Source organism: Astatotilapia calliptera, chromosome 1 (assembly GCF_964374335.1).
Source record: "Astatotilapia calliptera chromosome 1, fAstCal68.1, whole genome shotgun sequence".
Taxonomy (NCBI): Eukaryota; Metazoa; Chordata; class Actinopteri; order Cichliformes; family Cichlidae; genus Astatotilapia; species Astatotilapia calliptera.
The window spans coordinates 28,991,177-29,007,122 of NC_137422.1; the positions used below are offsets into that span (position 1 = coordinate 28,991,177).

At 40.7% G+C, this 15,946-nt stretch overlaps 1 protein-coding gene across 1 annotated transcript in view; it reads right to left on the minus strand.

Annotated features, from left to right (window-relative positions):
- Window positions 1-1,426: 1,426 nt before the first annotated feature.
- The window catches only part of nfatc3a (nuclear factor of activated T cells 3a), a 59,015-nt gene continuing 44,495 nt past the window's right edge, over window positions 1,427-15,946 (minus strand). Inside the window, exons 9-10 of the mRNA XM_026172020.2 lie at window positions 14,589-15,665; window positions 1,427-4,441 (exon numbers count right to left, since the gene is read on the minus strand). Of these exons, the coding sequence (XP_026027805.1) occupies window positions 4,392-4,441; window positions 14,589-15,665 (1,127 nt within the window). The 3' untranslated portion in view covers window positions 1,427-4,391. The remainder of the gene's footprint in view (window positions 4,442-14,588; window positions 15,666-15,946) is intronic.

Genomic DNA, 15,946 nt, shown 5'->3' on the forward strand with positions numbered 1-15,946 from the left:
GGACATCTTTGGCACAGCGTGAGTGGAACAACTGTAGAGAGAGACGACACAAAGAATCAGTCTCTGCAGCAGCAGCAAAAGTGGCAAAGTTTAATTTCGGGGAAAGTGGGGACATTTGCGACTGAACCTGCACTCTTTCTGATCACTGAAATTAAAGGTGATTCGAAAAATGCTAAAATAAGTACGCAAATAAATGCACATCTGCTCAGTGCAGAGACCAGACTCCAGAAGGTATTTTATGATATTAAAAAAAGAAACTGGAAAAAAGCAAAACAAAAACTATAATGGTTTCAGAGAAAGTCCGGGACACGAGACTTCGGCTTTGTAACCACATCAGTGCCCGTCCAATCCAACTGGTACCGCTACAAGTCACAGTCCCGGATCAGTTTTGCATCCGGGAAACAAAACCCTTCACGTGCTACAAAAAAAATGAGTACACATGTTTTAATAGATCCCGGAAAACTGAGTAATTGCTTTGATGCTTCCAGACGGGAAATCAGTTTATTAGCGAATGTAAAACCCAGTCTGCGATTTCAAATACGGACATTAACGCTTTATGATTACAGCTCAAGACATCGACTCAAGTTTACAAGAGGAGACTCAAAAAGAGACGAGCTGATCCTGCTGAAAATCGATGCTGATCACCAGACAACTGAGTTATCAGCAGCTGGTCTGGGTAAAAAAAAAGTAAGATAAGATGTTCATATGTGTTTCCTTTTATTTATCAAGTACAGTAGGCTGCTGTGTAAAAGTCTTGAGCCACCCCTTATTTCTTTATAGTTTGTCAGACAATCATTTCTTAAAATACTCTTTAGTAGTTCTTCTGGCTTTCACGTATTTTCAGTCTGGTACTTGTACCTGACCAGTTTCACGTGAATGTTTTCTTTGTTAAGCCGCTTAACACTCACCTATGAATCATTCAAGACAACAAAAGCAACCTAACCCAGATGAACCAGTGTTGTGTCTAAACTGGATACCTGAAAAAAGCCTGTGTCAAACCCCAAAACAAAAAAAAACTATCAACAGGAGATGAGCAGTATCTCTGAAAGGCATGTCCTTTCAGAAGGAGGAAATTCCAAGACCTGATGCAGGAGCTGAGAGATTAATCTGGTTCTTCAGTTCATCCACCTACGTTCACTGAAGCTTCATCAGAAATGGTCTGAGTGGAGGGATGGGAAGCTTGCCTAAGAGTGTTAAATAAACAAAACTAATATCAAAACACTGATGTTTAAGCTCACTGGAACTGTACAAACTGTGTTTTTGACTTATATATTGAACTTCCAGTTATGTTTACGAATAATGTTTATGAATATTAATAAAATCACTTCACCCATTTACCATTAACTTTGCAAAATATAAAGACAAGTTGTATAAAATAAAGTTGTATCTCAGAGAGATCGATGAAAAAAGTGAGGTGATGCAAAGCCATGGCTGAGCTTTTGGTTTTATTGACATACACTAGAGTCTACAGTATGATGCAAGGTATTATTCCCTTTGAATAATTTCAAAAAGCACTGCAGTCTTAAAAATTACAAAAATTGAAACATACAAAATATACAAGAAATGACAATACAAGGCTTGGTAAACATAAGCTAAACCTGTATTTCCCTTATTATTATATGAGACGCTCATGTCCCCACCTTTTTTAGGAATGACATCCATTTCAAAGTATCAAAAATAGAGTTGTACAGTCTCTGTTGCTTTACTATTATGTAAAGTGGGAACATATTGTTCGGTCTTTGGTTATGACAGACGAGGGCAGCAGCCAGAGTTTACTGTCAATGCTGGTTTTGCTTCTTTTTAGTTTTTTTATTACATTTTTTTTAAATTTTATGGGTTTTTTTTTGCTTGTTTTGTTTGTTTTATTTTGTGTTTTTTTGTAGACTCGCGTCTTTCAAACTGCAGAAGCAGCTTTATGCAAAAAAAGCCCAAAACATCTTTTCCCTCCCACCCCACCCTTAAAGTCCACAATTCCCCCTAAAAAAAAAAAAAAAATCAAACAAAAATAACAATAATAGTTACCGACTTATGTCTTACGCATAGAAAAATAACAACAACCCAGAACAGCATACAGACACACTGAAAACTGGTTTTCAAACAAGAGTTAAGGCATTCTAATAGTTTACATAGTGACATGATACTCGCACTATCTGAAGGTTCAGTTTTTTTTCTCTGTGAAGTTCATAAGCGACTTTACACCTATTTTATAATCTCCTTTCTCATATATAACATCATATCTCACATTTGCTGTTGTTACAATTTGCATAGCCTAAAATACATGTGTGTGCTTCTCTTGTTGAAAGTAGGACTCTTAAGATTCCTGTCTTCTGTACAGCATATTTGGTACGAACATCAAACACTCATCTGCACACTCACTCAGAACTGAACCTATTAAGATGCTTGCACCGCGTCCTCGGCAAAGCAGGTTGGCTGATGGACGAATCCAGGATGCTAACGGAATCAATCAAGCATCTAAAACACATCTAGAGTCTACTCCTACAGGCATCAAGGTCTTTCTTTTTTGTCTTTTTTCTTATGTAAAGGCATTAGGCAGAGTCTGAATGCATAGCATAATCATTTTCACCTGGAAACTCACTTCAAACCATAATTAAAGAAAACACTCCTGAGCTCTCCTCACCCTTGTCAAGCTTAAGGCAGAAACCAGTGGAAATCTTCAAATCAAAATCAGTATCTGTCTGTTCACATCCACATCATATCTGACTAAAAACCTGCCTGAAGATGCTCTTTCCTCAGGTTTGTTATTGCCGCCATACAGGCACTGCACATCTGCGAGGAGAGAAAGAATGGGAATGAATAAATCCTGGATGAAGGAGGAGTCTTGGATTGTTATCAGCAAAGACTGATTGTTTTTAATAGAGGGATGTGGGATACCCCCCCGATACATCCGATTCCTGTTTTCTGGAGTCCTGGATTTCAGCTTTCATTGTTAAACAGGGTGCAATACATAAACATCTTTATGCATAAATACTTTCTCATAATTGCTGCCTCAGCTCTCATACCACTAGAAGTATGACTGCTGTTAGGAAACTGAAGGCACACAAAGGGCCCTGGGAGATTTGGGGAAGTGTCAGAGGCAGAAAGCCCTGTGTCTGTGGACCAATGAAAAAACTTCTCTCGAACACCAAAATAATCTGCGTCTTCATGCATCTTCCAACTCTCCCTCATCGGGATTCCTGAAATCACATCCGCATAATCCGAGCCCCATATCAGTTTCTGAAACAGTTAAACTTAAAGCCTGCTGTGCAAAACAACAAAAACAAAAAGCTTTCGCCACCACTGAAAGCTCCTAACTGGTAATAAGGCATTTGTTCAATGTGAAGAAGGCAAAGAAACAGAGGAGAAAGGAGAAGAAAAGCTAGGGTATGGTGGTGTATGGGAATTAATGTACAGATATCTACACGGCTGCAAGATTACAAAAAGTTGTGGAATGTTGCAGATCCGAAAGAGACCGGTGCCACAAGAGCTCGTTCTACCTGCCAGGACCCCGCTCCTCTAAATCTGAATATTTTCATCATTTACAGGAGGGAAAAGAAGGGAAAAAAAAGAGTGGACATCATCATTACAGCAAATTTTACTCACTCAGCCTGACAGCAAAGCTTGGCTAGCAAAGCTTTTTCTGAAATAATTATGGGTGTTCTGATCATTATTAAGCCAATTTCACCTCTTAATTGTTCTGCCACACTTTTGCTGATGTTCAATTAACCCTGAATATTTTATAGCACCCTGGTGCTTAAGAGTGTTGCCTGAGAAATTGGCAACACTGAGAGCACTGCCACAGCCTTCTGGCTCATTGTGATTGTGCACTACTGAGCATCTCTTATTCTCATAAGAAAGGTCAATGCTGGTGAGAGGGCGACGACAGCGCATTAAGTTGTCTCTTGTAGACAAACTTAAAAAAGTTGAGTGCTCAAGACTCACAGAGGTGAGAACTGATTGGTCAGGAAGACTGGGTGCTTTGAAGGGTCACAGACAGCCCTGATCATTAAAGAGCTGAAGAAAAAGAAGTTTTTTTTTTTTAACGGTTTCTTATTGTTCTCTGACAGTTTTTACCCTGGCTCTAACTTGGCATGGCTACAACATCCTCCTGCTCACTTTTTTTTTTTAATCTGTGTAGTTCAGCATCAAGTTCTCTACACAGGACAAACAGTTTTAAAAGAAATCAGACGAGTGTCTTCTTCAGGCTGGTGAACTTGCAAATCCTTGTGGTTTGGAACAGACTCTCCCAACTGTATTCAGCCGTTGACAACAATCGTCTCTCTTCAACCCCCTTCTTCCATCAGGACCAGCACCCGGACCGGCACCTGGGTCCATACTGGAGGTGAGGAAGTGGCAGGATTTACGAGTTGCAGGGGATTGGCGCAAGGGCCGAGCTACGACTGGTTGGGGGACTGGGACATGTCTCTGTCGATGATCTCATTCACTGTGAAGGGAGACAAACAGAAAAAAAATATTAATAAATATTCAAAACTTTAAATATATTATATTGTCAGAACATTTGCATTTCTTTCCAGCAGAGGTCAGTGCAGTTCCACCCTGAGTTCCTCATAGGACAAAAATAGCAAATTCAAACTGCCAAAAGATTAAAATGGAAAAAGAAAATACTCAAAAAAAAACTGGCAAACACAAAGGTCACAAAGTCATGGCTCTGACGTGAGATATAATCTCTCCTGACATAGCAAATGAGAGAAACTATTCCATTCACTGAATGTGCCAATTCTAAACAGTGTTCAAGTCCAAGAAATGTTAGCAGTTAGCACAGCACATTGACTCCTATAAACACACACTCCTGTGCAGCTGGCCAACCAGCGGGGCCGTCCATTACTTCATTAGAGATTTAATGGTGGTTCAGTACATTTCCTCAGGCCCGTTCATGGGGTGTGTAAGCATGGCAAAAAGGTTGTGTAAAACCAATCTATTGTTAAACACGTTGTTGAGCCCGGAGAGGCACTCAGGCACAGCGAGGTTAATTACTCAACACACTCAGTTAGAGCCTGATTTTAAATAAATAACAAGCAAGTCTTTCTCAGCCTGTTTTCCAGCCAGCCTGAATGGTTGTTTTACATCTGCTGCCTCCATTCAGAACTCACACTGGGACCACAAGAAACACAGCAGGGAGCCAGTAAAAACTCCAGCCGTGAAGTAAATCAGCTTTACTTTGACGTGGTGAGGAAGACATGAGGAAAGAAAGAGTAAGAACACTTTCATTTATTTTAAATTTATGGAAAATGTGAGGTGAATGTTTCTTTTTTTTTTCCATTCTTACAACATGTATGAGTTCACCTTTTATCCTCTGACTTCTTCATGTGGTTTCCCTAAGTGTTTTAAATGACACGATGACAGGTCAAAAACACAGAGTGTAGAAGACAGGCTCGGCAAACTGGTTTGGGTGGGTGTAGCAAAGACCTCTGGCCCAGTGTGACACCAGCACTCAAAGGCAGATATGTCTGTGCATGCCCATCAAAATGCAGCTCTTCTCCACCCCACTCTGTACACATGTGCATCTGTAGTGCAAAATCAAGCCCCCACTCCTGAGAAGTTTATAAGCAAATGCTTTACTGTAACTCAGTTAAAATATGTGACAGGGAGCGACTTAGTCATCGATGAGCAAATGAACCAGCCAAGAGCGTTTCTTCAGAAAAAAGAAACCATATTCAAATTTAACAACACGCGCACAAACACGCATAAACGCTATAAAGTAATACAAGTGGAGTAAGAAAGCAACACAACCTTAATAAATTCAGCAAAACAAAGAAGTCTAAACATTTATTTTGTTAACCTTTATATCTGTTTCACAGCTTCACCGCCGCCTCCTCAAACTCAAGAGTACTTCAAGTTCATTTTTTCAAATTGAACACATGATTGTCTGTCACAGTCTGTCATGGGACCAGAAGCGCAATTTAGTGCCTTGGTGTACTTTATTTGTGTTTTCTGCTGTTCGCTTTTGTGTCTGGCCACCATCACTCACATCATCCTGTTAGCGTGGGAGGCTCTTCCTTTCCCATGTCAACCATGTTCACACACACACGCGCGCGCACACTCTCACACTCACAGCAACACCACGCACTTATGAGACTACCGTGTGATTATCAAAGCAAACATTTACCTTTGAGCATACAGTCTAACTTTGACGTATAACATGCAAGTGGACTGGTTCATTGCTTTGTCACATAATTCCTCATGTGAAATAAAGCTCTGATGGAGGACCACAGATCTCCTTTAAAGGCCGTGACCTTTTGAAAGACAAGTGCTGCAGCTGGGCTCAAAATAAACTGCATCTTACAGCTGTTAAAGGACCGCCAGAGCAGCAGCTGTATTGATAAAATGACACAGCTATAGACTGAGTTTCTTTTATTTCTGTAACACCAGTTTAATGAAGTTCAATAAAGGTTTAACATTTGACTTCTTGCATTTTTAATCCAGATCAAATTTAGAATATATCTTAATAGCACTTAACTACACTAAACGTAATTAAATTGCTTTTAGTGTGTAAGAAAAATTATGACTGTGAGCACTGATGGATCAAATTAGAGGTACACATTACAGAGTTGCGCTTACAGGCCTTCTGCACAGCTAAAGCGTTATGTGGTAAGCTCTGTTTATTCAAGGGAGTGAATCTGCCCTAATACCACAGGAATATGAGCAACATAGTGTGAAGTGCGACAGACCGACATTAAGTGGGCGTCTGCAAAAACTCATCACTTTCCGCTGTACTGATTAGATTGTTGCATAGGCAAACATTAATCTATCAACCGATAAATACGTAAGAAGAGACAAAAAAAAAAAAAAAAAGGAATTAGCATAAAAATTCACAAAACCCAGCTAAAGTTTACACTTATTCCGCTCATTTCGATTCAATTTGTTCTCGCTCTCTTTCAAAAAACAAACAAAAAAAAACAACAACCCTCTAGTGAGGTTTCCCAAAATGAACTTTCAGAAATATTTTCATGAGGCTTCGGTCTCGATATTACATCAGCGCTCGATGCAAATTTGGACAATTTCGTGTGGGGCCGTCGGAAATAAGCAGAACTTATTTTGGAAGAGATTTTCCATCTCAAAAGAGACATACAACGGAAAAGGAGTTTACTCCACCTCTGCCCATTTACGATTCTTTTCTGTTTCCCTTCTCATTCAATTCAACAAACTACTTGGAACAGCTTCAGTTTCATAACAAAAGTTCTAACGTGTGGACTAAAAACTAGAGCTAGCAGGTCAGTAAACCAAAACGCTTATCTCTAAGGAGAACAAGGCCAAAACCAAAGCAACAGTAAGCAACTGAGCAATCATCGCAGTCTGTAAAAATAAAACGTTTCCCTCATCACTGAGCAACAGATAATCTATGCTTCAATTTAACCTGGAGCTCCACACATCAATAACCAGAAGTGAAACAGAGGTTTGAGTCGCGCATAAGCTATGACTAGTTTCATATGCCATAGTATTTTCTCAGGTTTACTGGTATTGTTCATGACGGTGCAACAGAAAACCAGTGATTCAGCGCTGCCTGTCGTAGTAACTGTGGCTCTGAATGTCTCAGCCGAAGGGAGATCCTCTGCAGATGACTGGGAGGGGGGCTCCCTAGTCAAAATATACATCTGCAGTCAGCCTACTACCATTACTACAGTTACTCCTACTTTTAAAGGCTACAATCAGATCACTCAATCCTCTGGGAGCTAACAGATTTAAATCTTTTAACTGACTGAAAAGAACAAAAGAAACCCATGAAGTGCTGCCTCCTCTCTTAATCATCGATTGCGTTGCACGATTAAAGATGTTAACTTAGAGGGAGGACAATTTTTCCAGTCACCATGCATGCAGACCTTTTTTCTCATCCAATCTTTAGCAATACACTGTTGTGTAGTTTCCAGCACAAATACGAAAGAAGTTTGTTTTTGAATGCAGGAGAAAGAGAAAACTCTTTGTGTTAAGCACCACTACTGTCTGCCCGTAGGCTCGGTAAGAGTCACAACGAGCTAGAAGGTCCAGAATATTATAGATATTACCTCAAACCCAGGGGGAAAAAAAAGCGTGGCTACAAAATGTCAGGCAGATTTTAAATCTTAGAAATAAACTGCTAAGTGAGAAATGAATTTGTTGTCAGATTTGCATATTGTGATTGAAGTGGTATCAGGGGCTCTGTTAAATTTCCCTGAAAGGAGGTTTCACATCTAGCAGGAGACCACTGTGACTGGGTTAGCTCACGTTTCTAAAGTGCATGTCAAAAGCATAGGCATATTGAAAAGATTTCCAAAATGCAAAACAGAAGTGAAACAGGCAGATGGTCATTCAGTACGATAAACATGTCTTCTGTCGAAATGGAAAGTGGGTAATTATCAAAACTCTTTATGACACACTGAAAAACATTCCCTGACCCAGGCATTAAAAACATTACCCTGGCAGTGCGGCTTAAGCAAATAGCTCAAAGTTTGAGTGATTCTTTGGTCCAGCAAATGAAGACAACATGCCACAATGGAAAATACTGGCGCAAAGGGAACAGAGGGAAGCAAGACTCGGTTTGCCTGCAACAGGGAATATCAAAGCACACAGTTTCCACTTGCAGGGCCCTGTAATGACATGCACACATCCTCACAAAGCCTCGTCTATGAGAGCAAACTTTAAGTAAAAGAGCCACTGACTGATCACACACATTGGAAATAGACGGTCAGTTGATAGAACTGGTATTGAAATCTTCCAGGCCTGCTCCGGAAAAGTCTTCCCCCCCCTTTTATTTCCATTTACCCTTCATCTCAGCTGCTTCTCTGTGATCCCTTTATGCTTCATTTTAATTTTACTTCTGGAGTGAGTGAGTGGGTGGGTGAGGGCACAGAGCATACCGGAGAAGCTTTTTACAAAGTCTCAGTTTCTCAAAGTCACTCATCTCTGTGAATCATCTGTGGATTTCCCATTTGATCTAACGGTAAGTGATTCGCAAGACTCTCGCCTTTCAACGAGGACACAGAATTGTGGTTCCACTTAGCGGATGACCGGAAGACAGTTTTAAAACAGAAACCACTGGAGTTTGAATGGCCACTTGGGGGGCATCTCCAAAACCCACACCACTAATAAAATGTATAAACTATTGTTTTGTTTTTTTGTTTTCTTCATTTAAACTGTCATTTTCTACCAGCTGCAAGCTGAACTAAAACAACAGATTTAGAGCTTTTTCCCCACTTCAATTTTCAAAAAAAAGTGACATCTTCAAATACTTTCATTAGCAAGTCTAACATCCAAAGATATTTCAGGAGCAAAGCAGGAAATCTTTTAGATTTAAGAACAAACAGAAGAAATTTATTTTTCCTGTAATATTTTGGCTACCAACAGGAATGCAGCGGCAACGTAGCATCAACAGGCTAAAGTGACTCACCGAAAGCTCACGGGCACAAACACACACAAAAGCTTGCAAACACACATTTCCACAGCATTACAAGGGGAGTGAAAACTGCTTTACTACAATCTGTCAAGTCCTTACTTGTGCAGCATGAAAATGTGGTGACTAGTATTAATTTTCCAGTTGAGCACCAATGCTCCATACCTGGCTTAAGAGCACAAAAAACAGACTGTCAACAAAGCAACAGAGAAAAAAAACAATGAAAAAACCTTAACCATAAAAGCAGCAGTACTACTTTCCTAAATAATATCATATATGCATATTTAAAAAAACAAAACAAAACAAAAAAACAACGTACGAGCTAAACTACTTTTATTACCACAGAGGGACTTCTAGGCTTTCCCTTCTTCTAACGAAAAATGCAGCAACTGGCACCGTCTCCATACCAGGTTGCGTCTGCCAAGACATCTGCATTAAACTCTTTAAGACCCTAATTGTGTGGAAAGATGACACAGAAAGTCCTTTTCCACTTGTTTGAGGGGAAAAGACCAGCAAATGTTTGCCATTGTTTTTAAAGAGCAGCGGTGGCATTTAATGGAAATCTATTTTCCTTTCACTGCTTACAGCGTTTATGCCAGCAAATCAGGAGTTTGGGGTTATCCGTGTTATTCTTCTGCCTAATGGCAGTATGAAGTCTCTAACTCTAATGTGTTAGAGACTTCATACTGTCACACAAAACAACTAATTTCTTTCTGTGTTTTCATGAAAAAAAATAATGTTCTGCAAATGACTTAAATCTGTTTGTGATGGCGACTCGACAAATTAACTTTTCATTCCAAGAAAAAATATCAATGAATTACAGCTTAGAAAAGGACCCAAAGACAAAAAGGTATTTGAAAGTCTAATTTTATGTTTAATTTCATTTAAGAGAAAGCTGTAGCTGTATTTCTCAAAGTTAAAATCCAATATTTACTGGCTTTCCCCCCCTTGGAGGGCCAACTGCTGAGAAACAGTCTTTTTGGATTACTTGGTCAGTGGCCAGTTCACCACTTTTTTTTTTTTTAATTACAAACTTTCCAGTTCTCAGCTATTTGTAGCATTCATGGTGCACACATCATTTGCAGGATGCACATCATGAAATGACTTTAAATAAACAAATGACAGTTTATCATTTAGAGATAAGCAAAATGGGAAGTCGTTGGTTTCGGTGGCATTATAACATGCCTCTCATTACCTGGTACATACCAAATTATTTCTGTCTGCTAATATGAAACTACAACAGCTGGTGAATTCACAAAGACTGGAAACGGGAAAAAATTGTTTTCTGTGAAAGTAATCCATCTGCTAGCACCTTCACACATGACTTAACAGCAGATTATCTTTCTGTTAAAGAAACAAGTATCACTTTCATTTGGACATTAAGTGCAGACTTCATGAAGTGGCCCAGTAACTGAACTCTGTAAACTCTGTATGCATGTGTGAAGCAGCACTACTGAGCTGGTGGGTGGATTTTGTCACATAATGGTATAGACAGTCTAGCTGCTCCATAACCCAACTCTATTATGAAAGCTAAGCTAAGCCAACCTAGTGCTGCATTCACCATCACACTGAACATAGAAGAAGAGATTAGTGGTGCTCTTTAGATAACGAGCAAGAACATTTTTTAGTGCAAAAATGTTGCTTAGCAGATAAATCTGTGTGGACCAACAAAGATGGAGCAAAAAAATAAAAACTAAATCTCCCAACGTGAAGATTTTTCTTCCACCACAAAATGCTTTTTGTCCTTTTAGCAACAGCTGGTGAAACTTTTTCATTTGTATGTAGTCTCTTTCCTTGTAAACACAGAAAAACAGAACAATAAAAACATATATTTAAAGATGGACACTGCCTGGCATATTTGATGACATCCACAGGATGATACGTGTCGCTCAATGTGCATGTTTCTGTGTCTTTACTGTGCCAGTGTCTCTGCCTCGAGGAGTGCAAGCAGCAGGGCTCTGCCTAATATTAACCCTCAAAGCCATAGCTCACAGTTTGGGGCAGCTATGAAATTGGGCAGGGCAGCGCAGACAAAAGACCGGCTTTGTTGTGGACACACGCTGCGTGCAGTGTCGACACTACAGCAACTGCTCACATGCAAACAAAGCCAATAACACACATGCTATTCTTTCCCAGCTGTGCTCTGCAAACATAAAGACAGTCACGTGCAGATTAATTAGTTAAGTGCACAGGTTGGCAGCAAAACAGCTTCAGACTCTGTCACCATGACCACTATGCATTCTTTAAGCCGCTACCATGCTCATACAGTCACCAAACAAACGTGTATCTATAGATGCTTGGAAAACCTGCCTGACAATCTCACGGATTATAAACCTATTAACCTATTAATCACGTATACGACACCTAAATGGAAACTATAATTCATTTTCTGGTTAAAGTTCTGATAAATCTTGCTCTATACACCAAATTTGTTATAAAAAAACAGTGTCTTTGATCATTTTCCATTAAGACACCACCCAATTATATTCTGTTCTGTTTTGATTCAGACATCAAAGCAGTAGAAAAGCTCCACATTTTAGAAACACTCTGTTAAATCTCTTGTTGCTTTTACATTGAGAAGATACTTCTTTGCTTTTGTGGCTTATGGTCTTTCACTGCAAAGCCTAATAAAAATAAAGCATGGCTGCCCCTGTATCACAAAGAAGCAATTGTTATCTATGTAATTTTTATATACATCTTAAGTGCTGTTTCTCCAAAAATACACTTCTGTGTTTAGACAGGAATGAAAATTTCAAATGTGCATTACACATTGTACATAATCATTAAATTATTCAGTTTACACTTCAATTTAATTTCAGATTCCAAGAACATTTCAGATTGAACGTCTCAGTTGAGTGACCCTGCAGTGGGTTTGGATTCAGGACTTGTCTGTCCATCTGTCTGTCAGTCTGTCTTCTCACCTCCTGTGTCTCCTGCTCTGTACGGGCAGGCACACACACACACACACACACACACACACACACACACACACACACCTCCACAATATCAAAAAGATGCACACAAACACAATACACACAATCTCTCCCTAACACACGCACCAAGACACACATCTCGCGCATGCTATGGTGTGCGTCACAAGTGCCATCTGCTTGCTAATCAGAGCAGTTTTCTACACATTTGTATTCCCTCTTCTATCGCCGACTTCAGTCTATGGTAGTACAGCAAAAGTTGAGCTTAAGTGTGATGGACATCCATGCAAAAATAGTGAGTCTATATTAAACCAGTCTGAGAACAAACTCTTCTAAACACAAGACGCATTTTATCAGAAAACAAATGATAATTATGTACAAGTGTTCAAAAGTCATAATTTTAGATTTATTTTTTTTTTTTCAAATTATGAAACCAGAATGCAGGTTTATCGCCACGCTTCATGAATTCATAAACCCTTGTGGTAAAATTTGTGTTCATCCTGATCTGCCTGTCTGCCAAACTGGGGTGTATGTGGTCTACTTAAGAGAGTGTGCTGCGACCTCCTAAAACTCAGAGCCGGGTAAAAACTCCACATTTCTACTTCAAAACATGGCCTACAGAGCTGGGCTGGCACAGAAAGCTATTTTTAGCCACAGGCTCAAAGGGAGAGCTTACATTCCCGTCTGAACTGTGTCACTCACAAACTTTTCTCACACTTTTTTTCAAATAAGAGATTGAGTACATGCAGCTACTTTCAAAGTGACTGTGTCTCCGTGTTTGACAGGGGCAGAGGCTGAATAAAACTGCGCTAAAGTTTCATGAAGAAAAAAAAAGCAGCTAAACAGACTTCATGTGTGCACATGAATGAGGCTGTGAAAAGGGAATAGCTATATGTATTCTTAAGTTTTATGCACTATAGAACGCCACCAGCTGTTCACACGACTTACTGCGAGCAGTGCTGTGTTAATGAGACTGACCCTTTCTAGAACGCAGTATCACACTTCCCTTACATAGCCTTGCCAGGCTACTTATTAACCCTAAATCTTCAGAACTCTCATTTGAATATGTCAGTAGTGGTAACACAACCTACAGATAAGGAGGTAGGTGACTTAGAACGGTGTGGATTAACATATTTTAGGATGAGAAGTTCATGGATGAGAGAAAAAAAAAAGGTGCTAAATGCATGTGCTGACTTCATGGTCAATTGTTAAGTCAACAAGTTCTTCTGAGCATGCTAATTAGAGTTGTTAGTGCAGGTACACACACGCTCAAGTACACACAAGCACACACAGGATGTAATTACTGCAGCAGCACACAAACGTAGTCGTCGTGTTCCAGCCACAGTCTTTGCAAGTAGCACAAAATGATGCAATCCTCTCCCTGCCTTCAGCTCCAAGAAGCCAAAACATTCAAAATGTAATTAATCTCCAAACTGCTGCCACAGATACAGAAGCTCTGCAGTCCACAATTAGACCCTTTAATACGATACTACAGCTATCAGTCTTATTGTGTCTATGTTACCCAATACGAAGTCACAAGACCCCTCAGTAATGAACCTGTGTACACAACTGTGCACTGCAGTGACAGATGAAACACTATCACTGTTATCAGGCATCAAGGTTTCAGCCTCTTGAAAATATAACAACTGGTGCTGTGTATTGTTTTACATCATCAGGTACAAATTTATCTTGTGCGTCACATATTGTAGGGTAAATTTAATCCCTGAGCGGTCCCTTGTTTCAGACTGAAAATGAGATTGATCACAGATGGTTGTGCTCTAAATATCTTGTGTAAAAGGATAGGAAAATGTGATAATGAGAGTTGAAGGCTGGACTGACAGAAAACTGAGTGAGAGTCAAAGACGCATAGTTACACACAGAACAAAACAGGGTTGCAGAGAGAAAGAAGCATGGTTAAAATAATAATAATAATAATAATAATAATAATAATAATAATAATAATAATTTAAAAAAAAATAGAAATTACTATTTTTACACTATTACTCCATCAACCTTTAATTTTTTATTTCAGATTGCTTTGTCTGTTTTGTGTTACCGGTACTTCTGAAAGACAGTCAAATTTGAATGAGTTCAGCTCTTTCTTTTTACGTAATGACAGTTAAAATTGTAAAGGCAGCTAGTTCTAAACATTGAACTTTCTCCCAAAGGTTACACGTGTTTCACTGTTTATTAAAATACAAGGTAGCCACTGAGCCTAGGCAATAAAAACTAAACCCACAGGAAATGTTTTAAGAATATAAGGTCATACATCTCACCATCATCCAGTGTGATGTCCTGTAAGCCAATGGAGCGGAAGGTGGGCTCCCTGTCCTCTGGCTCCTGTTTAATACTCAGCCTCTCCCCATCTGATTGGAAGGGCCCCTGAGGGCTTAGAGGATGAACCAGAGGCCCCACTCCTGCCGGAGAAAGGCTAGTCATGACTGGGCTCGTAGCCTGGGGAGAAAGTTGTCCTGAATGTTGCTGTTGGAGTGGCCCCAGGGGGCTGCCGCCTGAGGTGGGTGAAGATGAGGTGGGAGACTGGTACGGCAATGAGTGGAGCTGAGGAGAAGAAGGCCCAGAGTGGGGAGAGGGCACCATCCTTGGAGGAGGGGCGCTGGACGTTGTGGGACATGATGCTGATCTTTGACTAACTGGGTGATAGCCCATGGCCCTTTGCAGTGGTGTGGAGTGCTGCCCTGTTAGGGGGTGTCCACCTGGGGAGGGCACCTGGGTGGGAGAGCAGTGATAGCTTCCCAGCGTTTGGAGATGTGAGCATGAGGGAGGAAAGAGGGGTTGCTGGCTCTGTGGGGAACCCTCAATGGGGTTGGTTGTTGAAGAGGATGGAGCGGTTGGTGAGGAACAAGGGGAGGAGGGGTACAACATTCCCATGCCCATTGGGTGTGATGTTGCACTGGGGCTCTGCTGAAATGGCATCCTCTCATAGCCCTGAGGAGAAAGGCTGGGCTGGCCGTTGAAGGGCAGGCTGTGACCATGACTGTGCTGCATGGGCTGGTAGGAAGAATGAGGAGGAACAGAAAGGGGAGCAGAGTTCGGGTGGTACGTCATTTGGCAGTCTGCAGGGGGGTGATGCAAAATGCGACCCTGGAGCTGGGGCAGGTGCTGGAAAGATGGGGAGCCCAGGGAGGGGCAGGGGGTCTGCACGGGTAGCAGGCCAGGTCCGGAGCCCGTGGCCAGGCCATGAGGGGAGCTGGACAGAAGGTTATCCGATGGGTGGCCCAGCTCAGGAGAAGGCAGCTGGGTGCGCACCAGACTGCCAGCAGGTGCCCGGGGCATGGAAATAGGAGGTACCGCAGGAAGGTCCAGCTCGTCTCTGTGCTCCTGTTTAACCATAACTAAAGGGACAGAGGTACACACAGACAGGAGGAAGGGAAATGAGAAAAATCACACAGTCAGTCATGTCTGCCAACCAAACACAGCAAGAACATAGATAAAAGCAATATATGCATTTATCAAGCCAGAGTGTTGCCGTATCAACAATATCACTGCTATTTTTGCTTCAGGTACAGTAGTCCAAGGACCTAAACCAGCTACAAAAGTGAGTTGCATTTTTAAGTTTTTCCACATTTTCAGGTCCCACTAGTTTCCTCAGAATTGTGGTTTAAGGCTGAAAGTA